This window comes from Panicum virgatum, chromosome 8K (assembly GCF_016808335.1).
Source record: "Panicum virgatum strain AP13 chromosome 8K, P.virgatum_v5, whole genome shotgun sequence".
Classification (NCBI taxonomy): Eukaryota; Viridiplantae; Streptophyta; class Magnoliopsida; order Poales; family Poaceae; genus Panicum; species Panicum virgatum.
Window position 1 is genome coordinate 49,175,565 of NC_053143.1, and position 24,445 is coordinate 49,200,009.

General features: G+C 45.4%; 1 protein-coding gene, 1 long non-coding RNA gene and 2 pseudogenes across 4 annotated transcripts; 1 reads left to right on the forward strand and 3 right to left on the reverse strand.

The window, feature by feature from the left end:
• Nucleotides 1-1,663: 1,663 nt before the first annotated feature.
• On the reverse strand, nucleotides 1,664-4,410 carry LOC120645881 (annotated as a pseudogene).
• A 6,259-nt stretch (nucleotides 4,411-10,669) lies between these two features.
• Nucleotides 10,670-11,397, reverse strand: LOC120645022. Its single transcript, XR_005664061.1, has 2 exons — nucleotides 11,093-11,397; nucleotides 10,670-10,995 (listed from the first exon to the last, which is right to left on the reverse strand). It is a non-coding gene; the product is annotated as an uncharacterized LOC120645022 (long non-coding RNA).
• A 286-nt stretch (nucleotides 11,398-11,683) lies between these two features.
• LOC120645023 lies at nucleotides 11,684-15,905 on the reverse strand (annotated as a pseudogene).
• Nucleotides 15,906-22,372: 6,467 nt separating this feature from the next.
• On the forward strand, nucleotides 22,373-24,435 carry LOC120645026. Of its 3 annotated transcripts, none has more exons than XM_039921762.1 (5): nucleotides 22,382-22,623; nucleotides 22,720-22,994; nucleotides 23,358-23,490; nucleotides 23,701-23,852; nucleotides 23,991-24,435. In XM_039921762.1, the coding sequence occupies exons 1-5, from the start codon at nucleotides 22,572-22,574 to the stop codon at nucleotides 24,018-24,020; spliced, it is 642 nt and encodes a 213-aa protein (XP_039777696.1). In that variant the 5' UTR covers nucleotides 22,382-22,571; the 3' UTR covers nucleotides 24,021-24,435. The 3 variants fall into 3 exon arrangements, 2 of the variants coding, with proteins under 2 accessions (XP_039777697.1, XP_039777696.1); XR_005664064.1 differs by having other exon boundaries at nucleotides 22,384-22,623; nucleotides 23,701-23,921; nucleotides 23,991-24,385; XM_039921763.1 differs by lacking the exon at nucleotides 23,701-23,852 and having other exon boundaries at nucleotides 22,373-22,623; nucleotides 23,991-24,417.
• The last annotated feature ends 10 nt before the right edge of the window (nucleotides 24,436-24,445 follow it).

Here is a 24,445-nt window from a genome sequence, read left to right on the forward strand (position 1 = left end):
GCACTGAACTCTGAATCCGGCCGGGTGGCAATGGAAGGAAAAATCTCACTAGTTCTTTCATATGCAACGGAATCAGTGATTTTACTACACCAATCTATCTCTGCCTTTCAAAGTGTAAGAACCTGAAGCAAACTTCAGTTTTGTTCCCTCAAAAATTCTAAAAACAGACTCCGATATTTGGAGTACTCGCACGGAACCTGAACCTCTGCAAACGACGTTCCATGTGTTTGGGTTCACTGCTGTGCCGTACCATAGCCTTTCACGTGTTTAGTAGCAGATCAAAGCTTTGGTAATTACGAGTTGTAATTCCAATGTACTCTCCTTACTATTGTGCCGAGCTCAGTTCTGAAAATTTTTGAACAACAGACCGGCCATTTCTTACCATGTAAACGAGGAACAGAAGACAGAACCACTTGATGGCCTCATCAACGAGCCGCTGTCCCTACGTGTAGCATCAATGAACCTCGCCGTGCGGCTCCGCCATGCCGGCAGGAAGAATGACCTGCTACAGCTCGTACCTGGTCATGCAGAAGCAGAGGTCCTGCAGCGCGATGAGCCTAGGATTTTATTTATTTTCTAGCGCATCTTATTGTCAGGATTAATGGTGAAGCTTTAAAATAGTATTCAATTATTAACGGCAGATATTGGTAATTTAGATATAGATTTAGGATGTTACTTTAGACTATTTTTGTAATGGCAGAGGTGGATATTTTTGGTTTAGAAAATAGAGTAGATCTAATGGTTATCTTATCTTACTATTACTGATTGGAAATACCTTTCGAGACCTCCACGTGAAGCCACCTAGGATGGTGGACACTCTAGAAAAAAAAAGAGAAATTCTCTAAAGAAGCGAAACAATTCGTTATGATGTAATCATCATTGATACTAATAGGTCTACTCTTTCTAATAAATTACCCACCTATACCATTATAAAGAATTAGATTATTAAAATAACCTTCTATATCTATATCTCAATTACCACATATGCCATTATGAAAAAATTAGTCTAACAATCTCCTACGATCACATCCCTAGGCTAATTTAAATCTTTACCTTAAGTATCCAAACTGACTTTTATTCCTTCACGTATAGGAGGAGATGATCAATCTAATCACGAATAAGTTGTGGTCCGAAATGGATCTCCACATGGTGGTGCCCATCCGTCTGATCAGGAAGGAGGCTGGCCTAATGGTTAGAGATGGATCTCAATGGTGGCATGGCACTGCGTATGGCCGTGCTCACCGCACCGTCGTAAGGTTTGCAGCCATCTAGCCGGTTCATCTCATATGAGTTACCACGTTAATCTAAGATTTATATTTCGTATATTTCTAATGGAAGCTGTTTAAGAGTCTAAATGTTTGATGACTTATTACAATTTTGATTATTAGCTATAGATCTTAATTCTTTTTATATTTATAATACTTATGCCTCACAATTCCTAGCCTGTTTGGAAGCATGGGTTGATGGACTAGTTATTGCTGATGATGATCGGAGGCCATCGTATTATTGTAATTGATGGTTGGATTTTTCTGATTTCTGTGACAATTTTTATGATTTATGTTTTTAGCTAATCTTGCGAGAATTAACGTGGAAGGTTCAAATCTCCCCTTGCCTCGCCGTTCAAATTTGACTGAAACGGGTTTCAACGCTGTCCAAGCATGCTTTATTCATAAACGGCTTTCAGGAGACCAATATATGCAGCTGATGGTGGCATGATCCGGAAAGTGAAACTCACCTCAGCCGGCATGGGTTCGCCCTGCAGGAAGTGCTGGAACAGGACCAGCGCCTGCTCCGGACGGTGCCGGGGAACCTAGTGCCCGGCGCCGCGGACGGTGACGAAGGTGAGACCTTCATACTCCATGCTCCATCCACCAACCTATACACCATCACAGGATGCACGGCCATGGAGGAAATAAACAGTATCGTAAGCAACTATGGATTCAGAGATACTACTATGAAGCTTGGTATCTTCTACTGTTCTGAACACTGACCTCGGTTGGGACCATGTACCAGGGGTACCAGCTGGTCTTAACAGGAAGGCCCAGGGCAGCAAGTGAGCGCCTGGTCGAGCTCAGCGGCACTGTAGTGTCTATGTCACCACTGCAAACGCAAAAGCATGTATTTTCTTGCAGCAAATCGACAAGAAACATACTGAAAAAAGCCACACTAGGTGCATATACAGCCACTTATTACCTGTAGACCCAGACCTTGAGGCCAGCTCCAATGAGCTCCTTGTAGATGGGCAGCATGGAAGCAATGGGCGTGTCTGTCGTCCAGTTATCATGTATGGGATTGCTGCATGATAAACAATGGATTCAAATGAAGCGATATGTTCAAAAAGAATCAAATGAAGCGATATGAACAGATGAGTCAAATCTAACTCAGATGTGTGGAACAATACAGAATAATACTGACTTGCACATAACCCATGGGTACTCTATGATCCCACTGACGTTGGCATGCATGGCCCTCTGCACCTCCGGGGTGTTGAGATAGTTGGTCGAGTAGAAGGCGGTGCACGGGTCGTATGGGGGCAGCATCAATGGCTGAACGACCCAACCATGCATCAAGATCATCGTCAGTTTAGTTTCAGGGTGAGAGAGGTAGAACTGAATGGCAAAGAACGAACTTACGCGGCGGCTCCTCTTGAGTCCGCGTGCATATGGGGTCCCCTCCTCGCATGGCGGCGTGTAGATGCTGTAGACGTCGATGTTGCCTTTCTCCATGGCAGCCTTGATCCAGATCTTCTGACACTCCGGCGAGGGGTGGATCAAGGAGGTGCCCAGGCAGACCTCCAGCCCACTCCCCAGGGTCTCGTCGGAGATGAGGCCGTGGTGCCACCAGTACTCGAACATGCCGATCATGTCGGTGCGGTCGTCGGTAAGGCCGTTTCCGACCTGGAATCCATTAAATTAAGATAAATCAAAGGTGCAATTTTTAAATTAATTTCAACATGTTGTACAAGTGTTCGTTCATTCAGTTAAACTCTGGCTGTGTGGGGCTGTAGAGGCCGGAACAATTCTATGTTCTAAAAAAAATGTGTCCGTTCATTCGGTTCAAATTCCGATGAAACCTGTTGTGTGAATTATTCAATTTTTTGGTCAAGCGCGCATATCCATACCATGAAACCTTTGAAATTGATGAAAGGCTTATCTACGCAGATATTGTTCTTGTACACAAGCAGGGACAGCTGAGGAACATAGTGACCTGCAAATTAAAATACTTCACAAATTATCAAGATGAAATTCAATTAACATTGTGTGTTCTTTTGCGGTAGGGTGTGAGCATTTGGAATAAACTGAAGGCACCCATAAATTCACAAACAAACAAAAAAAAATCACCCCTCATCTATCTTACAAAATTTCAACCTTGAATTGTTTGTGTGCCTTATATTTTCTAATGAAGGAGTAACCAGATATGAAGTAGTGACCTCCATAGCTCTCTCCGGCAATGTAGAAATCGCGGTACTTGTACTGCGGGAATCTCTCGAACCACTTCACCAGGAAAGTGTAGCGTCATGGGCTGCAAATAAAATAAGAACAATTAATAATAAACCATGAGAATAAGATATCATCATATACCGTATGCTAACACATGTCACTGACCCGTTCTGTCGTCGCCCACGATGAGGTCGGAGCTGGTGTTGGTGTAAGAGAACCCCACGCCGGCCGGCGACTCCAAGAAGAGCACGTTCGCCGCTGCATCCACGTCACATCATTTACATTACATGTGAGTTATTCTTAATGTTGATTAATCTTGGCCTCAAGTTATAGTCTTTTGATTTGCTTGTGTTTAATTTGCTTGTGCTTCAGTCTTAAACAAGTCATCATTATTGTATACCAACCTTTGTTCCATGCGTACTCGTTGAGCAGGAGCGTCTGGCCGTCCGTGTGGACGCGGAGCGCGCCGAGCTCCTCCAGCGCGCCGGAGCCGATGGAGGAGCACCCAGGCCCGCCGTTCAGCCACAGGAGGAGCGGCGCCGCGTCCGGGTCGGCCGTGCGCGGGTCTGCCTCTTGGAACCAGTAGTAGAGCGCGCGGCCGGCGTGCTCGTCGACGGTGACGTAGCCGCCGTACATGTCGAACGCCACGCCGTTGGGCTGCGTGACTGATGAATTTCGCCATGAATTTACGCACGTGTACGATGTTGGCGTTTTAATTTTGTTTACTAAAAAGGGGGAAAAAACAAGAAACAAAAATTCGGTAACGTCGACATGGCGAGGCCGTACTGCCTGAAAGCTGCCTGAAACGCAGTCAGCGTCTTGGCCCATTTAGAAATTCGGTAAAACTCAAAGTATACCTTTGCGCTGGTCAAGTAATCAAGTAACATACACTCCCTATGACCATCAAGTAATCAGACCAACATCTGGTGATATACACCACAATCTGCCGAAAGTAGACCTTAATTTGCATTGCCCAAGAACACTAGCTCATCTCTCATTCTGTCACTTTTGTAATAAGCACGCAGATATCAGTATCCATTATAACCTTCAGTAAATTTGAGACACAAAAAAAGAACTACTTATGCTCATGCATCCTTTGGCTACAAACTAAAAACATTAATCAAAAACTACAACCATTAAAAATGGCTGAAGTCAGAAAGCTAACCATGACCTACAAAATCATAAGAGCGTTCTCTTTAACCTCTTGGAGTAAATCCATACTGCAATATCCTCCTACGTCACACTACATACATGGGCTCGGTTGTTTGTTTTTTTTTTTCTTTTTCTTTCTATTCATGGGCTGGTAAGAGTAGCCCGATCAGCAAATTCTCATCTCAGAAATGTGGGCCTGCAGTTTATGAAGCACAGAAGAATGTATCTTTAACAACATTAACAAGGGTTCTCTACCATCTCTCGGACTTAGGACAAACCGTTTTAGCATTATGGAATCTTGTAAAAGTGTAGGATGTGCAATTAACCCATTTTCCTAGACTCTCTTCAACGGACAACCTGGGGAGGGAAACAAAATAAGGGTGAGATTGTATAATCTCAGCAAGCAAAATGCTTTAACAAGCTATTTAAACTACATTAGATTAATTAATCATTTAATATCGCAATAAGTATAGAATAGACTTCGCATATCCGCTTCTTTCTCAAAGAATTAGGTGACCATGGTATGAAAATATAGCATTGGTTTGTAATGAGTTACCCCTGACCGATAGTTTAGGATCCTAATAGAACAATAGAAAGTCACCCACACGTACCATAACATATAGGTTACCATAACAACAGGAAAAATAAAGTAGCATAAATGTAGATAATATCCCATAACCAAATAAATAATATGTAAAGAAATTGAAGGGCTTATGAATGGCAAGAAGGGAAAATAAATAATACCTTCACGATCCCTTTAGCCAAACGGTTACTCACCTCACTAGGAAAACTATCACTTCTCATGTTAGTTCCAATGCGACTATATTAAACCAATATCCGAGTATTCATACAGCCCACATATAGTATATCCAAAGTCCGATAAGCCATAGCACAATGTGAGACATAATCATTCATAGTATATCGCAATATGCTTCATCACATCCAACCCTCAAAACCATACAGTAAAGCATACAAATGCATATGAACTCATGCCTTCATACCCATCAAGGTATGAAGCTGCATCTCTATGCCAAACCAATGATGTATGTACATGGATGCATATGAACTCCTGCCTTCATACACAGCAAGGTATGAAGCTGCATCGTTGTGCCCAATAAACAATGTTGTACCGGTACGGTCGGAACCATAGGTTCACAACATAACTCCAGATGCCAATGCAATGCAACATGATGCAATGCCATAAGATAGATGACACATCCAAATAACATATACTCCATATCCAAATGCCATGTACTCCATGATGGAAAAAGATAATAGTCCATGATAATTAATGTAGAGAGATACAAGCGGTGCTTCTGTAATATAAATAGCGCCAATCATGATTAAATAATATAATCTCACATATGCCAAACATCAACCAAATAGTTAATTATATCATCATATCTATAGATCTTCTTAATTTTAAGAAAATAGGATAGCATGTAGCCATGAGTGATTTGAACATAGAGAAGAACTCTAATTTCCTAATCCAAGTCCGAAGCATATCTATCATATGAAAGAAAGAAAACAATGTTTCCAAATAGAGCTAGTCAACCCAAAGTTCAATCCTTATATTTTAACTCAAATACCAAAGAATAGTAGGAAACTGCTTTGAACCTTATTCGTAATCCAAACTCCAATTTACCCAATGTATGATAGCACTAGGAGACATAAGTAGCGTAAACACCGCAGAGGTTATCATACACTAAGATTAACATAACCTCTACTATAACCAGCCCACTCATTAGTAAACTGCCAAGCATTCCATAGATTTTACTCACAGGAAGACATGACATAGGATAAATTACTATGTATATGTCATATGTAAATAATTTATCAACGTCAACCACAATATCAAAACCATCATCTAACAAACATTTTATGCATATATAGGCATTCTTGTTAAAGTAGACGGGAAAATACCCACCATCTAGCTAAACTGGTTAGGAAGAAAAATATATTCACACCTTTCCCAATAGCTATGAAAGTCATATATAACTTTTTAGATTACCACAAAATAGAGAAATATAAATATTCACATCGAACCCAGAACATATATCAACCTAATTAGAACATGGTTAAATATATCATATTATATTAGTTGTGGTTCTGAATTTTAAAGTGGAGGTAGAATAAATAACAAGTTAAAGCAAATAGCAACCACCGCTATGTTTACTTGCCTCCGATGAAGGGATGACCGCTTTAGGCGTGATCCGAGTACTACCACCTGTTTTGACATTGCAAGATTAGATAATGACTCATACCATCAAGTATTTATGGTAAGTGCGCTCCTACGCGCTCTCCCAACCCAACACCCCACCCATAAAGCAAAAGAGGCCTAAGCCAAGTGCAGCACTACTGCTTCACTGAAGAGTCCATATCAAATACAACTAATGGATAGATAAATTCATAATTTAAAATAAAAATACTAGTCGTTGATTTGTATTGCGATTAGCAGAAAAATTGCTTAATCAATAGGATATGTCAAATACAACTAATAAATACCAAATTTAAAGTTAAACACATATTATAAATTCACTAAATATTTCATGTTAAATATAATTAATAAATAGTTAAATCTAGGATCAAAAATAAGAAAATGAGTAGTTAATTTGGATATGATTTTTTAAAGAAAATATCTAAATAAAATTATATGTTGTATATAATTAATAGTGAACTAGATATGGAAACAAAATAATGATAATATACTCTTTGATTTCTTTTGAGTTGGAAAGTAAAATGACATATGCAAATAGTCCATATAGAATACATTTATTTAAGGTACATTCAAAAGTATGAGTTCAAATTACCAAGGTAATAGCAAAATATTTACAACATTAATTTTTAGAATTATCTAATTCTTTAGGTTAATCCAAAAAGATTTTTAAATACTATTAATATATACATTAACTTAAAAATAAAATAATAAAAAATTATACTATTTTATATGAATTTGGAAGGAAAATATAGAGCGTTGAGCAAAAAGCAGAAGATTGTACATTGCTATCTGCAAGCTGCAACAGTAAACTTGTTGAGCCAGTGCACGGCAGGTGATGGAAAAAAGATGCACATTAGTATGCATGTATGCATGTAGCTTTTGGAATCGAAGATTAGAGAATAAATAAAAGAAAGAAGATTGTTTACTTCAACTGGTATATACATTGAACATTCATCTTGATCTTCAAAAAATGTAAGGACATTTTCATGCATAATGATTGAAACTATCATCGCCAATCAAAAATTAAAAATATACTTATACTAAAATTAATTCCTTGTAATATAAGCATGAGGCCTGAATAATATAAAATATATATTTATGCATAAGATATTCTATTTTTCTTCTAAATTCATGTTCCAAAAAAATATTTCACAAAATATGACTTATGTAGAAAATATAGATGACACATGGTTTGAGCCATTTGGAAAAAAAAGTATTACAATAATACTGTCCGGAAAATATTAAAATTAGTAAAAAAAACTAGTTACCCGTGCAATCTGATATTCAAATGGTTGAGGTAGAATGACCACCAATCAACACAAATGAATATTCAATGATTTAAGTGATCGATAATCGAAAAGGGCAGTGATCAGCGTCTCCCTATCGAGCTTGCTGCTTTATTGAAGCCCGACGTTGCCGCCACTTTACGATCAAAATGCTAGCATGGCTTAATGGCTGCCTCATGCCTGCCAACGGGAGCGGAGCTAGAAATAAATAGAGGGGGTGCCACATTTTATAGCAAACGAATAATACTCAAATAAACATGGTAAAAATCTAAATGTAATAAGTGATTATGAATTTTTTCTGGGTGCGGCCGCACCCAGTACTCATAACCTAGCTCCGCCCCTGCTTGCCAAAGTTCAGAGGATCGGACTGAACTGAAACAACAATGGAAAGACGACGTGTTAGTGCCTACCGGACAAGAAGGGCGTGCACACGTCTGAGCTAGTGGTCTCGGCCTCCTCACCGCAAGCTCACCCCTGCCATGATGGCGCCGGCGGCGAGCGTCGGAGAAACCAGGGCGGCTGCTGAGTGCTGAGGCAAGGCAATGCCAACACTACCAGGAGGCTATGGCCTACGGGCCTCAGCGAGCTAATGGTCTAATCAAACTGGGCCTCGACTCGACAAGGCCCAAACCATTGCTCCTGCTCCAGCGCGCTAGGCCCAATCCATGCCGCGGAGATTCCATTGCATGGTCCGAAATCACTCGGGCCTACACCTCAAATGTGAGGAGTCACGTGTGACTGACAGTCAAATCATCACATAAGACCCAATAACTATTTTTTGTTCCGGAATAATTTTTTGAAAAAAATTGTTCAGGAACAAAAAAAAATTGTTCTAGCAACAAAATATAAGTGAGCCTTTTTATTGGACCGATTTTAGTTCCAAAACACAGAATTCTGAAGGGGTGAGAATGTTGTGACAGGTCAGATCACACGCGTGACCCCGAGCAGCATCCGCCTGGATGGTAAATGAAATACAGCCCAGACGGTGAATCAGATACCGTCCGCCCCCCGGGAGGCCGGAGCACGAGGCCGGGATGGCACGGCGGCGGCGGCTTGCTCATCCGCGAACGGCTTGTATTCGCATCGCCGCACGCACGCGATTCGTCTTGCAGGGGTCGGACGGCGGGTGCTGCCCGGCGCCGGTTTCTTGCTTGCTTGCCAGTGCGCGCTGCGACGCCGCGGCATGGTGAGGGGAGAAGAAACTAGGCCGCCGCCACCAATCACCCGGCATCCACCTTGCACGCAGCCTCTGCTGGACGGCAGGTTCCGTGATGCCTCTCTGTGCGCTGCGTAGCGACGCGCGGCTCTCCGGCGAGGCAAGCGAGCCACGGACGAAACGGGAGGAGGCGTCATCGAGCGGGGCTTCCTCGTCCTTGTCAGGCCGGCCCTGATAGGTTGTCTGAATTTTGACGCGATCAGAGAGTTTCCTGGAGAGCACCTCTATGTGGGTCTATTTCTCCATCAGTGGTCTGAGTTGCCTTCTGATGTTGGATGTCCTGCGTCAGCTCATCTGAATTTCCGGAGTTGCTAATAAAATGAGACTAACCCGTGCAAATTTTGACTTGCAAATTGCAGTGCTAAGGTTTTGGGATTCAAAAGCTAAAAAAATTCGGACCCCACCGAATTCGGCGAATTTCGAAAATTTCGGAAAATTCGGACCGAATTTCAGTTGAGTTGACCAGTCAAATAATTTAAACTTTGACCGAAATCTGACCAAATTTGAACGAATTTGATCCGAAATATTGACAAAACATAAAAACAGATATTCTAAGGGAGATTGTTTAAGAAAAGATGATACAAGACATTGGCGGAGGCAGCTGAATTCCTGGGTATTCCCAGGAATACCCAACTTTTTTGCAAGGCAATAAGTATATACATCAAGTAATACATATATACATACTTATATTAAGTCAATTTCTATTCTTGATCTCAAATTTAGCCCAAATAGATAATCCAGCTCACAAACGAAGTTCTTCACTTAGCCCAAATCACGGCTCACATATCACCACCGACCTGCTCTGCTCTCTCTCTCTCAATTCCTCTCCCCCATGCATTGACAGTTCCCCATTCCCCAAAATCCAAAGACGAAAACCTAGATCCGGGGCTGAATCTGACGACCGCGAGCGCCGGCAGGCGGTAGGGTTGGGCCATCGCAGCACGCGGCCAGGCCACGAAGGAACGCAAAGTTAAGGTGCTATTTGTTTCCTGAGATTTTTTTTTTGAGTTCCTATCACATTAAAAAGAATCTTACTATTTTAAAGTATCAAATAAAATATGTTTATAAAATTTTTTGGCAGCTGAGTACTAATTCACGAGATGAATCTAAGGAGCCTAATTAATTCATAATTTGCTACAGCGATGCTACAGTACCATCCGCTAATTATGGATTAATATACCTTATTAGATTCATCTCACAGTTTAACCATAGGGTTCTGCAGTTAGTTTTATAATTAAACTTTATTTAATACTTTTAAATACTAAGATTCTCTTTAATGTGACATAGACTAAAGTTTAACCCCTGAAACCAAACAACCCCTAAAGCTACTCTTCTAAGCCATGAAGGAACAGAAACATGAAGTTAAAGAATTTGTAATTTTCTTTATGTATTTTGTAAGAACTTCCCTAATTCCATTTGTTTCATGAATATATTAGGATTGAACAGCTTTATACCTTTATTTTCTAAATACTATATTGTGAACATTTTACTGTTCATGTGGACTTTTTTACTTGTTGGAAGATGGGAATACTCTACTCTAATATCCTGGCTCCGCCACTGATACAAGAATCAGAGATAAGAAGTGAAGAACAATAATACTACTTGCACAGTCCAGTAACTACATCATAATAGTCTTTAGGTTACACAGTCCATGTCCCATTAATGTCGATTTCTACAAATATTCTGCACAAGCGACGGAGAAGGGAGTAGTGAGAAGAAGAAGACTCAAGCGACACAAGTTAAATTTCTAAATGTAAAAGTATATCTATTTTTTTACTACCCTGGTGTGCTGCTTCCGTCCGTGGTGCTGCAGCTCTTGCCGGCGCATCATCACCAACTCCGACATGTTGGACGACTTGACCGCCGGCGCCGCCGCCGCTGCTGACCTACCGCTGCTGCTGATTTGGGATGGACGGATTGAAGTGGAGAGATGGACGGGAATGGGTGTGGGTGGAGATGGATCTGCCTCCACCAGAAAGGAGAGCGGTCGATCTGGGAGGAGGCTGACGGGATCTTGGCTCCCGCGCTTGTGCGACTCCACCTCCTGTTGGCCGCCGCCGCCTGGGAGAAGAGGGATGGAAGAAAATAAAATTTCTAGGGTTCCAGCATGTAGTTCGGGTTCTTATAACGAGGAGAGGCATTAGTGGGCTGCTATAAACCATGGGCCGGGCCACAAATTTAAATTGGGCCGAAATTTTTTGGCCGGTTTCATTTCATCTCGGGCCTTACCGGAATGGACGAATTTCTGTGAAATTCGGCCCATTCGGTCCGAATCCCAAAACCGCCCAGATGCCATGTCACAAGTGAGATTTCAACAAACATTTCGAGTGCTAGAGCCTGAAGAAAAATTATTCCATTTCCTACTGCCACAATCACAAAGCTATACATTTTCCTCAAATCTCAACCCATATTTCCTAATCAACTTAATCAGAGTATATAGTAAGGCGGGGATGGTTGGGATGAATTTCAGCTGCACTCCTTAGTGTAGCCTTTGCTTGGTCCACCTCCTCAGTGCTCGGCAGATCAGATCGGAACTCAATGAGCACATCCTGCAGCAATGGAAGGTACTCCATGCCCATGTCGAGACCACGATCTCTGCTGATGAAGAACAGGTCGAGATAAAGCTCTCTGAGCATCGGCATAGCTCCTTGCCGAAATACCACAGGCTCTACAAATCCCCAGAACTTGCAGTGTACAAGACACAGGAACAATCCAGCACCAACAACGAATCTCCCAAGGATTATTCCAAGGTTCACATGGTCGACCTCTAGTTCTAGAGAGTGAAGAGCTGGCAACCTCCCGAGGACTTCGAGATCCTTTGGTTGCAGCTCCCTTACGGCGATCCACAGGAAGGAGAGATTCGGAAGAACTGATGATGCCATCCAAGCCGGTAGCGTTGAGAACCAGCAGCTCCTGACTGTATTCAGCCTCCAAAGATGTCGAGGAGCAACCCAGGAATCCAATCCACCAATGCTGCGTTGGCCATTGATGACCTCTATGTACAGATTCTTGATCTTTTGCAGCTTGTTTAGATGCTCCGCCAACTTGTTGTTCCATTTGTCCAAGACGATACGCAGCAACCTCAGTTCCAGTAGCTGGCCTATCTCTTCTGTAATGTCCATGGTGGAGTCGTCAATGCGCAGTAGCAGCGTTTCAAGGCATGTCATGTTGCCAATCCCGTTTGGCAGTCTGGTAGACCAGTCAATGTAGAGGAACATCAGATTTCTTAGCTGAGTAACAGTCGGTGGCAAGCAAGAAATTTTATTGCGCTTTACGTCCAAGGTTTGTAGGGATGACATGTTTCCAATTTCCTCTGGGATTTGGGAAATACCTGTGCCACGTAGTCCCAGGAACCTCAAGTGAAATAATTTCCCAATGTGCTTAAGGCTGTAACTCTGTGAAAGATTGCAACCTTGCAGGTCCAGTACACGTGTAACTCGGAAACTATCAAGGGCTGGCATTGAATCAAGAGCAGATGGAAATACAAAAACTGACCTCACTTGTTGCAAGCTCTTTGTAGCCCAAGTCATAGAATGATTGTCCTTGCCATTTTGAAGGGACAACCTCCGGATTGTATTTGATGGAGAAGTGTTCTCTGTACCATTTAGGATTGTAACAAAGTTTTCTTCATTCGATAAGGAACATATAAGATCAAGCCCCATATCATGTACTCGGCATCCTTGTATCGAACCAGAGTACCAATCATACATGGGTTGGATCATACTTCTATTTATCAGATCGTTGAAGTAACTCTCTCCAACTTCTAGTAGGGTTTGGCCTTGTTTTCCAGATTGAATAAAACCTTCAGCTATCCACATGTTTATCAGGCAAACTTTGTTAATCATATAATCTTCTGGAAACACACTTAAATATAGAAAACAATTCCTCAGATGGGATGGCATATCATAATACCTAAGTGACAAAATATTTCTCATATTCCTCACATCTTGATTATTTTCCAATTCAGTACCCACAGAGTTGTAGAGTTCATACCACTCTAATATCATTCCTCCTCTACTAGCCAATAAATTAGCTATCGTAATGATACCTAAGGGTACGCCAGCACATTTCTTTAGTATTCTATCAGAGACTTCAGCCAACTGCTCATCAGGACATTTGTCTTTATCTTCATTGTGAAATATTCTTCTATACAATAACATTCTAGAGTCCTGAAGGCAAAGAGGTTTCAGCTCATAAGCACCACCAATTTCTTCAGCGACATTGACATTACGGGTAGTTGTGATAATTCTGTATCTACTATTATTATCAGGCAGCGCACATCTCATCGTTTTCCAAACTGAAATATCCCAGATGTCATCGAGAACAATGATATATCTGTGCAAACATAAAAAGGCAAGCTATTAAAAATTAAGCTAGATAGGGTAGTATGCTCACATACACTGCGTATATTAAGCTAATTAGGGAGCTTTTACATTACGATAGCTAGAGTGTTAAAAGAGCAACTAGATTAGCACACTACAAGTCCTTTTAGTCAGGAGTCTCCATCAGTGCTACAAAAGAGATTCAGTTGTTGTGCAGTACATTGTAACACCCCGCCCCACAACACCGCACAGCTCAGCCCTTCCGAGGGGCGAGCCGGCTTACATATAGCTCCTCACTTACGCTTTCGTCCTCGCTTCGCGTAAAAGGGTCAACCCGAAGGTGCTATGGCTGGAGGAATTCTCTGATCTCACCAATAACATTGATCCTTGCATTATTTATCTTGGCAAGTTGATAGAACATGTCCTGGAACAGTTTCTCCCTGTGAGGATTCCGGGACACTGAAACAAAGGCTGAGCAATCGAATTGTGACCTAATCTTTTCAAAGACTGCATTAGCAAGAGTTGTCTTTCCCAAACCCCCAAATTAAACAACGGAAACTATCTTGTCTTCCACGTTGGACACTTCATCCCCTCCCATCAGAATCTTGACTACCTCATCTCTGTTCTCCTCAACGCCATTTATTAGTTTCAACATGATTTTTGACTGAAATATTAATCAATAGAACATATATTAACTTTGTTTGTGATCGTATGCTAAAAATAATATTACTATTATTCAACTAAAATGATAGTATTTCTCAATAAACTGTGAGGCTACAACTTTTCTACTTTTTCCAGCGTGGTGCTGTGGTGTCCAAATATTTTTTTGAAGCTTGTCCGGAATTTTTTTTATCAATATTTATGCCTGTAGAAAAAATAAATTAAAAATTATGATAGTAATTTTTAAGAATCTCCTAACTTACCCAACACTAGTTGTTTGGAGTCTCATTACTATGTTACATATTGAATTAGTTTCTTTATAATGGCATGGTGGGCTATGTTTAGTCAAACACAGTGGTATTTTGGGCTGATTTTTTTCGTAATGACTGTGGTTGGATTAATTTCTTTATAAAGACGTGGTGGGCTATATTTAGTCAGACACATGAGTATTTTGGGTCAATTTTTATCATAATGGCAGTGGTGAGTAATTTTAATTTCTCTTATTTTCTCCGATTAACGTGAAAATTTCTAGGCCTTGAGAGCGAACGTGGAGGCTCGATAGATAATAGATGGGGACACGCAAGATCATTTTTAATAACTCCTTTACTGCCACCTTGGTCATGCACATGGCAGTTACGGAGTAATCAAGTTGATGCCTACTACTAGTGTGCGTACTGTAAAGTTTTCATACCTCTTGATCTGAAGAAATTCTCTGATCTCATCAATAACATTGATCCTTGCATTATTTCTCTTGGCAAGTTGATAGAACATATCCTGGAACAGTTTCTCCATGTGAGGATTCCGGGACACCGAAACAAAGGCAGCGCAAATCGAATTGTGACCTAATCTTTTCATAGACTGCACTAGCAAGAGTTGTCTTTCCCAAGCCCCCAAATCCAACAATGGAAACTATCTTGTCTTCCACCTTAGACACTTCATGCCCTCCCATCAGAATCTTGACTACCTCATCTCTCGTCTCCTCAACGCCAACAAGCTCCGCCGCCTCTGCGTACTGAGTGACCAAACGAGGATCGAAAGTTGCATTGGCAGGCTGATCAGCAACACTGCTGATCTTGTACCTCTCACGCCGCTCGCACACCTCCATGACACGGCTCTTGATGTCCCTAATGTCAGTAGCAATCTTACGGCGGAACTTAGCCCGTGTCAGCAAGTTCATGCTCCCGTAGATGAACTTCTTGAAGCCATGATGTGGCTGGGCGGCTCGCTGCCATTGCCACGAACCATGAACGCGTTGATGCTATCCTCAATGTCGTAGGATAGCTCTCACACATCCCTAGCCCAGATCTTGTCCTGCTTGTCGAGCCGGTCTGCCGGCGCCTCCGAGAGCTTCTCGAGGGCGGCTTTCATGCTCTCAAGCTCGGCCTGCAGGAACATGATCTCCCCCTTCACCCCTTCTGCAGATTGTACTCGCCGACGAGCAGATCGGCAAGCTTGGGGAGAAGGCGGGGAAGGGCTCCCGTCATCACCTCCGTGATGAATCTGTTCCTAGCTCGGAGAGAGAGAAAGGAGTAAGATTACAGATCACTAGATCAGCAGGCTTAACTGAACTTCTGAAACTGCAGCGGTGCTGCTCCCTGCTCCCCAGTCGTGTCGCCGGATCGAGCCGATGCTGCGATGAGGCGCCGCCGTGCCGGTTCCTGCTGCTTGCCGAGTTGCTCCTCGCTGGCCGCTGTCGCTGCTGACTTGGAACACGGACTCAAAGACTCGAAGAGCCAGGTGAGAGGGAGTCGTGAGACTGAGGACTCTGCTTTGCCTTTTCTTAGCACTGTTCAGGCATTTAATCTCACCTCACCAAATCTTGTTCCGAGGGCGCAGAGAGATTTTTCTACCGTACCCATCACATCGAATCTTCGTACATGAGCCTAAAATATATTTCTAAAATTAATAAATAATTTTGGAAAAAAACACACAGGATGACACGTGGCAGCACCAGAAAGTGCCACGTGTCATGCTGACATCAGCAGGGTCAAAGATGCCGTCAGCGTTGACTTGGTAAACATTGACCAAGTCAACGGTCAGCGGGTCAGTAGTCAGTTGGACCCACATGTCAGTCACAGCTTGTCACTTACAAGTGGGGCCCATGGGTCAACTCAAGTATGAAAGAAAAGGGAAAGGGCGGCTTGGTTCACTAGGCTGTAAGGAAACATGGGCCAGCTTGGTCGGCCCAGGTCAGCTCGGCTGTTGGGCAGAAAAGGAAGGGCCATGGCCCACTCGACTACTCCTCTCTCCCTCACTCTCTCTCCCTTACAGGCCGGGCCCGTGGGGCGGTTTTCTCCTCCCCACACTGACAAGCGGGGTCCGCATGTCAGTGGGATGGGGATCCGGTGCAGACTGGGCGGATCCGGTGTGGCCTGAACTGTGTGTGTGTCAGCGTGTGTGAGCAGAGGGGGTTGTGTGTGTGTCCAGCGCGAGCTGCCCGCGTCGCGACGCGGCGTCGCAGTGGCGGTGCGCGGCCACTGTGGGCGGCGAGGCGTGGATGAAGGCCCGTGGATGCGTGTGAGCCAAAGGCTCGACCTCGTCCGGTGTAGATGCCGGTGCCCATCGTGGCGTTTCCACGGCGAGGACGGTCAGGGCGGTGGCGGCGGCTTAGGGAAAAACGGTGGCAAGGTGTGACATGATGGCGAGTTCGAGAAAGGCTAGGCATGGTTCATGGTGGTGTGGCGTGTCCGCACGGCCGTGGCCACGGCAAGGTTCGAGTTCGATGTAGGAAAGGTCCAAGACGTCGCCTTGTGGCCAGGTCGGCTCATGCGCGTGCGCCAGCGGCTATTCGAGTGGCTAGGACCTACGACGGCCGCGCCGGCGAGGCCTAAGCGGTGGCTTGGTGGTGGTGAGGCCAAAACATTGGCCTTGCAGCCGGCTGGAGCTCGAGTTCGTGCAAGGCGAAGGAAAAAGAGGTGGCCTTTCAGCCGGTACGCGCGTGCGTGGATCATGCCTGGCATGGCCGCGGCAAGGCCATGGCGTGGCGGTGGCATGGTCGTCGAGAGCACGACGGCTCGGTGCCCGTGCAAAGGGTCAAAGGCGCGCCTAGGGCGAACGGCTTGGCACGGGCGACGCCAAAGGTGTAGTCTTTGGGCTCGCTCGGCCGACGGTGCGTGCACGACAGGGCGGCGACACGGTGGCAAATGGGAAGCAGGGGAGCGGCGGACGGCAGGCTCACCTGTCGGGCTCGAGGATGCAGGGCTTGGTGCTGTGGCGAGGTGACGCAGGCGAGGCGTGACCGTGCAGTGAAGCACCAGTTCGTTGATGGAGTTGTACGGGCATCGACGCGGTGAAGCTCCGGCGGCGGCGTCCCCTGGCCGCAGCAGCGACGTCCTCCTCCTTGGCCTCCTCCTTGGCGCGATGGTGGTGCTGAACTCCTCTTCCTTCCTCCCCTCTTTTTTTCCTTACTTGGTGTGCTCACGACCGGCTCCTCCTCCTCTCCATCTCCCTCTTCTCCCTCCCTTCCTCTGTTTCTCAGGTAGCGGCGGCGGATGGGGAAAGCAACCGGGGCTAGGGTTTGCAACGGCCGATTAGGGGGTTTTATAGGGGCGCTCTAGGGCTAGCCCGGGGCACGGACATCGAGGATCGACGGTCCGGCCTGGGGGCACACGCCTGGCGTCAATCGCACAGTCGTCCGCATGGGGGTTAGGGTTTTGAGGGGTACGGCGTGAGGGCTTCGCTCCTTTGTCGCGAAGCGGAGGCGGCTGGGCGTATGGAGGGTGGAGGCGCGGCGAGGCTACTTTGGCGCGGGCGGCGGCGAAAAGCAGAGGAGGCCGCAGTGCAGCTGGAAAAGGGGAAAAGGGACAGGGATGACAGGCGGGCCCGGGGTGTCAGCGACACAGGACGGAGGGAAAGGGGTGCGGCGGCTGCTGGGCTAATGGCGCGCGGGTTGGGCCGGCTAAGCGGGCCATGCGCAGCAACAGGCTGGGGTAGGCCGGGTTAGCTGGGTCGGGCCGGTCGGCAAGCTGTTGGGCCGGGTTGCTTAGGAGATTGGTTGGGCCGGTTAGGTTTAGGTGCTGGGCTGGCCGGGTAGGTTAGGAGGTTTGGGGCCCAAGCTAGGGGTTAGAGTTAGTATTTGAGTTCAAATTAATTGGCTCAAATCGCCGGCCGCAACCGCGGGCCGTCCTCGCTTCGCCGGCGGCTCTCGGACGCGGATCCACCTCGCTGGCCGCGCCCCGTCGTCGATCCACCTCACCGGACGCGCCCTGTCATAGATCCACCTCGCTGTCGTCGACTCGTCGTCCGCGGCCGTTGCGGATCTGCCTCGCCGGCCGCGCTCCGTCCCGGATTGCCTCGTCGGCCGTTGTGGATCCGTCTCGCCGGCCACGCTCCGTCCCGGACTGCCTCGTCGTCGTCGACTCGTCGGCCAGGCTGCCTCACGCCGACGCCTCCATGGGCCCCCCACTACGTGCGCGAGAGATTGCGTCGCGGAGAGAGGCGACGCATATTTGCGTTCTGCCTCGTCTCGGACGCAAAATGGGTCCTCTGATTGCGTCATCTGTTGGAGCGTGTGTTTCGTAGGCAAAAGCACTGTGTGCGACCTTTTTTGCGTTTGGGTCGCCCTTTGGGTGCTCTGTTGGAGACAGTCTAAGGCAAAGGCCGCATAGTGTTGTACTCGATGTTTTGCTAGAGGGAAGGGGATTTACACGCATCTTTCATACAACCGTAAACTTCAATATTATGCTAGATAATGTCTGCATTTGTCTTTTTTACATTGGGCTTTGGCAACAACTCTCCATGCTCGTCAAGTTCCCGTACTCGAGGGCTGGACGCGACAAGGCGCTTGGTGTGCTTTCCACAGCTTTGCTAGCTCTCAGGCTTGGGGGCTGGACACCGATAACTACTCGACTTGGTTTCTACAGCTCACCTAGCTCGTAAGCCTGGGCGTTGGACACTGCAAAACTACTCGGAAGATGGCTTAGGTGAAGACTGAAGGCGGAAAAGATTCTACAATGCATGCCACATTCTTGTGGATCTTTTTTCCAAATGTGGGATTTGGATTCAAGGCTCGGGGAATGCAGGATACCTGTGATTAAAGATTTTTTTTTCAAATCTATTTTGGAAGACAAAAGGAAGAAGATTCAAGATGGACCCTCAGCCTAACTCTTTGAATCAACCTAAAGCTCGGAGGCTACTCCATATGGAGTGCGATTTTCCATCCCACACCATATATATGAAGATTATTTCTGAAGATTGAAATCTACTCAGGCAAGAGCACCACATAGCCTCGTAGCAGCCAGAAAAGTACTTGTGAGATATTTTAAGATGAAGAACTCGAAGATGACTCTAGAAGTACTCGGAAGCCTGCATACTCGGCTACGAAGCGCTTGGGGGCTTGTCATCGATAGAACTCCGGGTACCTATAAGGAAGCTACCCGCAAGAAAGGAAGTAGTCGAACTCCAATTAGAATTCCTTTGTTATCCTCCTAGGACTTTACCTTGTAATCCTACTAGGACTCCTACCTTGTAATCGTCTAGTGTCACACTCCCTGGAGTATATAAAGGAGGGCTGGGGTACCTAGATTGGCGGGCTCAATAGGGAACCAACTCAAGCCTAAACTAGGGCAACTTAACACCCAATGCGTAAGGCGCAATATACAAACCCCAAACAGGCCGTAGGTTTTCACGCTATTCTAGCGGTCCGGACCTGTTTAAATCCATGTCTTATGTCCTCACGTTTACCTTCAAATTTCAGATCCTGCGATTCCTCACCAAATAATCTCCTACCTAGGGTATCCCTAGATAGGCTAGCGGTTAAAACAACGACACCTGTACCTGGCTCTGTCCTTCTGGAACTCATCCTTGATGCTCAACTTAGGGGACACGCCTCCAACGTAGCCTCCATGCTCTTTGGACCCAATAGCTTCACTGAGCAGATCCTTCTCCCTATTGCATTTGAACTGTTCTTTTTTCTAAAGCTCGACGAGTTCTAACATCTTTTATGCCACAGCTTCTGTCTTGGGTTGATCAAACTTCAGTTTTCCTTCAACTATATTTGGCTTCCTTGCTTGAAGCCACTGCCAGCCACATTCGTGCAAGCCTTCAAAAGGGTCGGGTTGTCCAGCGGGTATTGCCACCTCTCTTTCATTCCACCACTGCTCAACCTTTGCTTGGTATCCACCTAGCACAAGGCAGACTTTATGTATGTTGCTTAGTGCTCCACAGATTATATGATTCAGCAAGTTATTATGCATAGTCTATGAAAATGTATAGTAAAAGCTTGGTTGTAATTGATCGCGTAGTCATTACCTGACTTGGATTCGGTTCGTAAGCCGGATCAAACTCCAACTTTGAATGGCTTTCTCTTGGTGGAAAAGGGTGGATCAATCGGATCATGCCACTTGTTTCCTACTCAAGCCCCTTGTCCAATCCAAGGGCTATCGTCGACCTTAGATTGGACACCAACGTCGGCCTTGTCGTCCCCAGTTGGACACCAACATCGAACTCGTCATTCCACTCCATCTGAGATGCAATTTGCTCAACTTCGTCCCTTTGTGGGGATGGTGAAGATAGATGATCCATTTATAAGTTCTACATATTTGAATAGATATTATTTTATAAAATTATTTTCTACTATATGTTACTTAGATAATTTTGATGTTCGTTAACAAAAAAAATTTAAACTTTCTTTCAAAAAATAAAATTATAACAAAACTTCCAAATACTGTAAGTAACATATGATACAGAATAATTTATAAATTAACACATCTCATCTTAGAAATATTAGGCATTTTTGTCAATTTTTGGACAATAGTTTTGTGCCACAAAAATTCAAATTTGGTGAATTTTAGTTGTATCACTGTAAATTTTTTTTATGAATTTTGGAGTTGATTTGAATGTTGTTTTAGTCAAGAAAAGAGGGGTGAAAAATCACATGTTACTGTTCATGTGAGTTAACTGACAGACTTTGACGGTAGGGCCATAGAAGGGATAGAAGTTAAAATTAGGGTCAAATAAGCAAGATTCAACTTTTGAGGGCCATGGAAGTGAGTGGTATTATTTCCAGGACCGTGGAGGGAATTTTCCCTATTTCTAAACCCTTATTATTTTGACACTCTTCAGTTTCAGGCGAACACTCGTCATCCCACTCCATCCGGGATGCAATCATGTTTCACAACTTTATTTCAGGCAAAATATGCTAAAACCATCGAGAAGTAAAAAATTGTTTCGGAACATGTATTTGTCATTAATCTTGACCCTGTGGTGATGACACTGCTTTTCGGGGACAACACTAATATCCGTGACATGGTGTGGTATAAAGACGTGATGAAGGAGTACGACCTTAGCTCCGAGAGAATGGCTTGAACCTGTGTAGTGGGTAATTATTGCGGCTGAAAGTTGTTCCCAACCTCTGGCACACCTTGGATTGGATCCCCGACCTTTGGCACTGCCTGCCTTTCTGGGGGTGGCGATCCCCAACACCCGGTAATTAAGGTGCAGCAAGTACTTGGGTTTCGACCCTGATGGCGCCAGCTGCAACTACTGATGCTGCGGCCCAAATTCTTCATCCATACTTTTTTTTAAACATAGTACAGACGCAAACAGTTATAAACACATAGTACAGTCACCCTTATGAATATATGCATACAATATTACCCCTATGACCACTCCGAGAGACTGAGCCAATAGATTCTCGAGATTGATAAAGTCACCACAGGCGTCTCGTTGTCGACGGACATGTCGTCTATCACTGAAAGAATAACGCCGGTTAAATTCTGAAATAAGTGTAGAATAAATGAGTATCCGTGCCAAGTCTAGGACTCGAACCTAGATGGACATGTTTCACCACAAATAACCTTACTAGCTGAGCTAAGCTCAGTTCACATCCTTCATCCACACTAGTTGCTCCAGCACCATCGACTGCTTGATCCATGTGATTGAGCAACTGAACAATGTACAAACCAAATATGTGCCAGAATCTATCCTCTAAAGGATGGAATAAATTTCGCTATGTCTACACTTATATTTGCACGCACCAGAGATGCTCCAACTGTTGTCCACCCATGCAAACATGTACCTGGCTTCAACGCGATCGAACGGCTGACCTTATATGGATCCGTGGCTTTAACGCACCCCTTCGCCGCCCGCGCGTCCGTCCCCGCCACAACCCCCCCAACCCCCGCCCGCTTTCCCGCATCCCGCGTTCGATTCCCAGCCCGGCTCTTTTGGCTCCCAATCTGATTTCTCTTTTCTCTACCAAAAAATTCATCGGCCGCCGCTGCCTCACGCCGCTCTGCTGCCGGCAGCTGCTGCCCCGTGCGCCGCCCGCGGCTGCCCATGTGCGCCGGCTGGTCCGCGCCACCGCGCGGAGCCGGGAACCCCTCCTCTGGTGAGTCGCCACCGGACCCTAAACCCCCCTCGCGACCCTAACCTAATCTGATTCCCCCGGAACCCTAACCCCCCTGTCCCCCCATTTCCTTCGCAGGATCCAGCCGCGGCTGGCGGGTGGGGCGCGAAACCAGGCGGCCGAGGCCGCCGTTGCTGCTTGGCGAGGCCGCGCGGGGTCGCCGCCGAGCGACGCTAGGCTGTGACCCTTTGCGCGCCCCCAGTGACGCCACCTCCGTCGAGGGGCTCGAGGCCATGACCACATCGCGCGACGACCCCAGGGACCCGCGGGCTGCCGATGTCGCGCCGGTGCCGGCGACTCGGCTGCCGCTGGCACGGCAGATCCCGGACGAGGAGGCAACGACCACCAACAAGGCACGTGCAGTTTTTCTCGTTCTTGGCTCGATTTCTTAAATCCGAGCATTTAGGGAGCTTTTGGTTGGTTTGATTCGTGCAAAGACATGTGTTGATGCTACTCCATGAGTGAATTTGATTGAATCAACACAAGCATGAAGAATCGAACCAATTTCGTTTTGGTGAGAAAAACTACATTCTTGCTCGTGATCTGAAATTCCCTGAGTTTGAGTTCGAATTGAGACATGACTCTTTCGGGATAGCTTACCAACTCCATGGAGATCACCTGTGCAAAGTTTGGGAGCGATTCCTTTTGATTTGGTCAATTTTCGGGCGTTTTCCTCTTTATTTATCCTGTCGTCCTTCTCTTCGAGGCTGTGGCAGCGGGTTTCAGGAGGAGGGTCGACGGGGATCAAGGAGCAGGTGCTTACCAGGAAGCGCCAGCAGGTGCTCACCAAGCAGGCTGTGGCGGCTAAGATGGTGGTTGCTGTGCTCATCTCTGAAATCTCAGTTTTGGGTAGCTGACTATTCTTGCTATTTCCTGTTTGAGTTGCTACCCTTGTGGTGCATAGCTAGAACCAAATTATGAACTGAACAACTGACACTGCCCCAAACATACATGTAGTCGTGACCACAATTTACAATATCATAATATTGTCCCCTCATGCCTAACTTGTACTTATAATTGATCTTTCCTTACAATCTTGTTTGCTGTATCTTGTTGCAGTTCTTGGAAGCTTTCTTGCAGCAGTGAACAAATTCATTGCTGATCGTTATTCATGGAATTACACAGTATGCGAATACCATGTGTATGAGTTCTTTAGGGTCAGCATACGCTCCCATTTGAGTTGTCGGCAAGGATATAGGCTGGGGTTGGCGGTATGGTGTTAATTTGGGCCCATTTGAGTTTGGAGATTCTGCTTGCTTGTGCTCTCCTTGGCATTAAGTGTAATCGATCTTTTAGCTGCCATGTTTTCAGGTTATGGTCTTATGTATCTCACCCTTTCCTTTTTTCAGGTTATGGTATGGATCTCTACATACGACTGAAGCTTGCCGAGGGTATGCAGCCACAGCCTAGCTAGGCCGATGGCCTATTGCCGGTGGCTGGGGACTGAACGGATCATTTTTGCCGCCACTTCCCACAAGAATGGCTTGACAATCTCTGCAGGTAGTTCCTTCCCTCGCGTTAGGGAAACTGCAATTTTCTCCGCATTCCAGATTCAATGAGAGCTATTCACATATTGGGCTCTGTTGAAATCATATAGCATTCCTCAACATGCAAGATAAAGGACTTGCATGTGCGTAGTCCTTATGAACATGTCATCAGTGTAGTTTCGTTACTCTGTCAATGCAGCTAGGACTGTTCATTGGGGATTTCTTGGATAGCACTATAGACCATACTGTTTGTTTTCCTCGCTGGTTTTCTTGCTCTTGACAATAACCATACACTAGTGATTTGCTTCGCACGATAG

Excerpts from the sequence above, each read along its gene's own strand:
- LOC120645026 (XM_039921762.1), top strand. The coding sequence starts at position 22,572 with ATGTGCGCCGGCTGGTCCGCGCCACCGCGCGGAGCCGGGAACCCCTCC. Across the intron at positions 23,491-23,700 it reads CTCTGAAATCTCAGTTTTGG|TTCTTGGAAGCTTTCTTGCA; the intron begins GTAGCTGACTAT and ends ATCTTGTTGCAG. Across the intron at positions 23,853-23,990 it reads GATATAGGCTGGGGTTGGCG|GTTATGGTATGGATCTCTAC; the intron begins GTATGGTGTTAA and ends TCCTTTTTTCAG.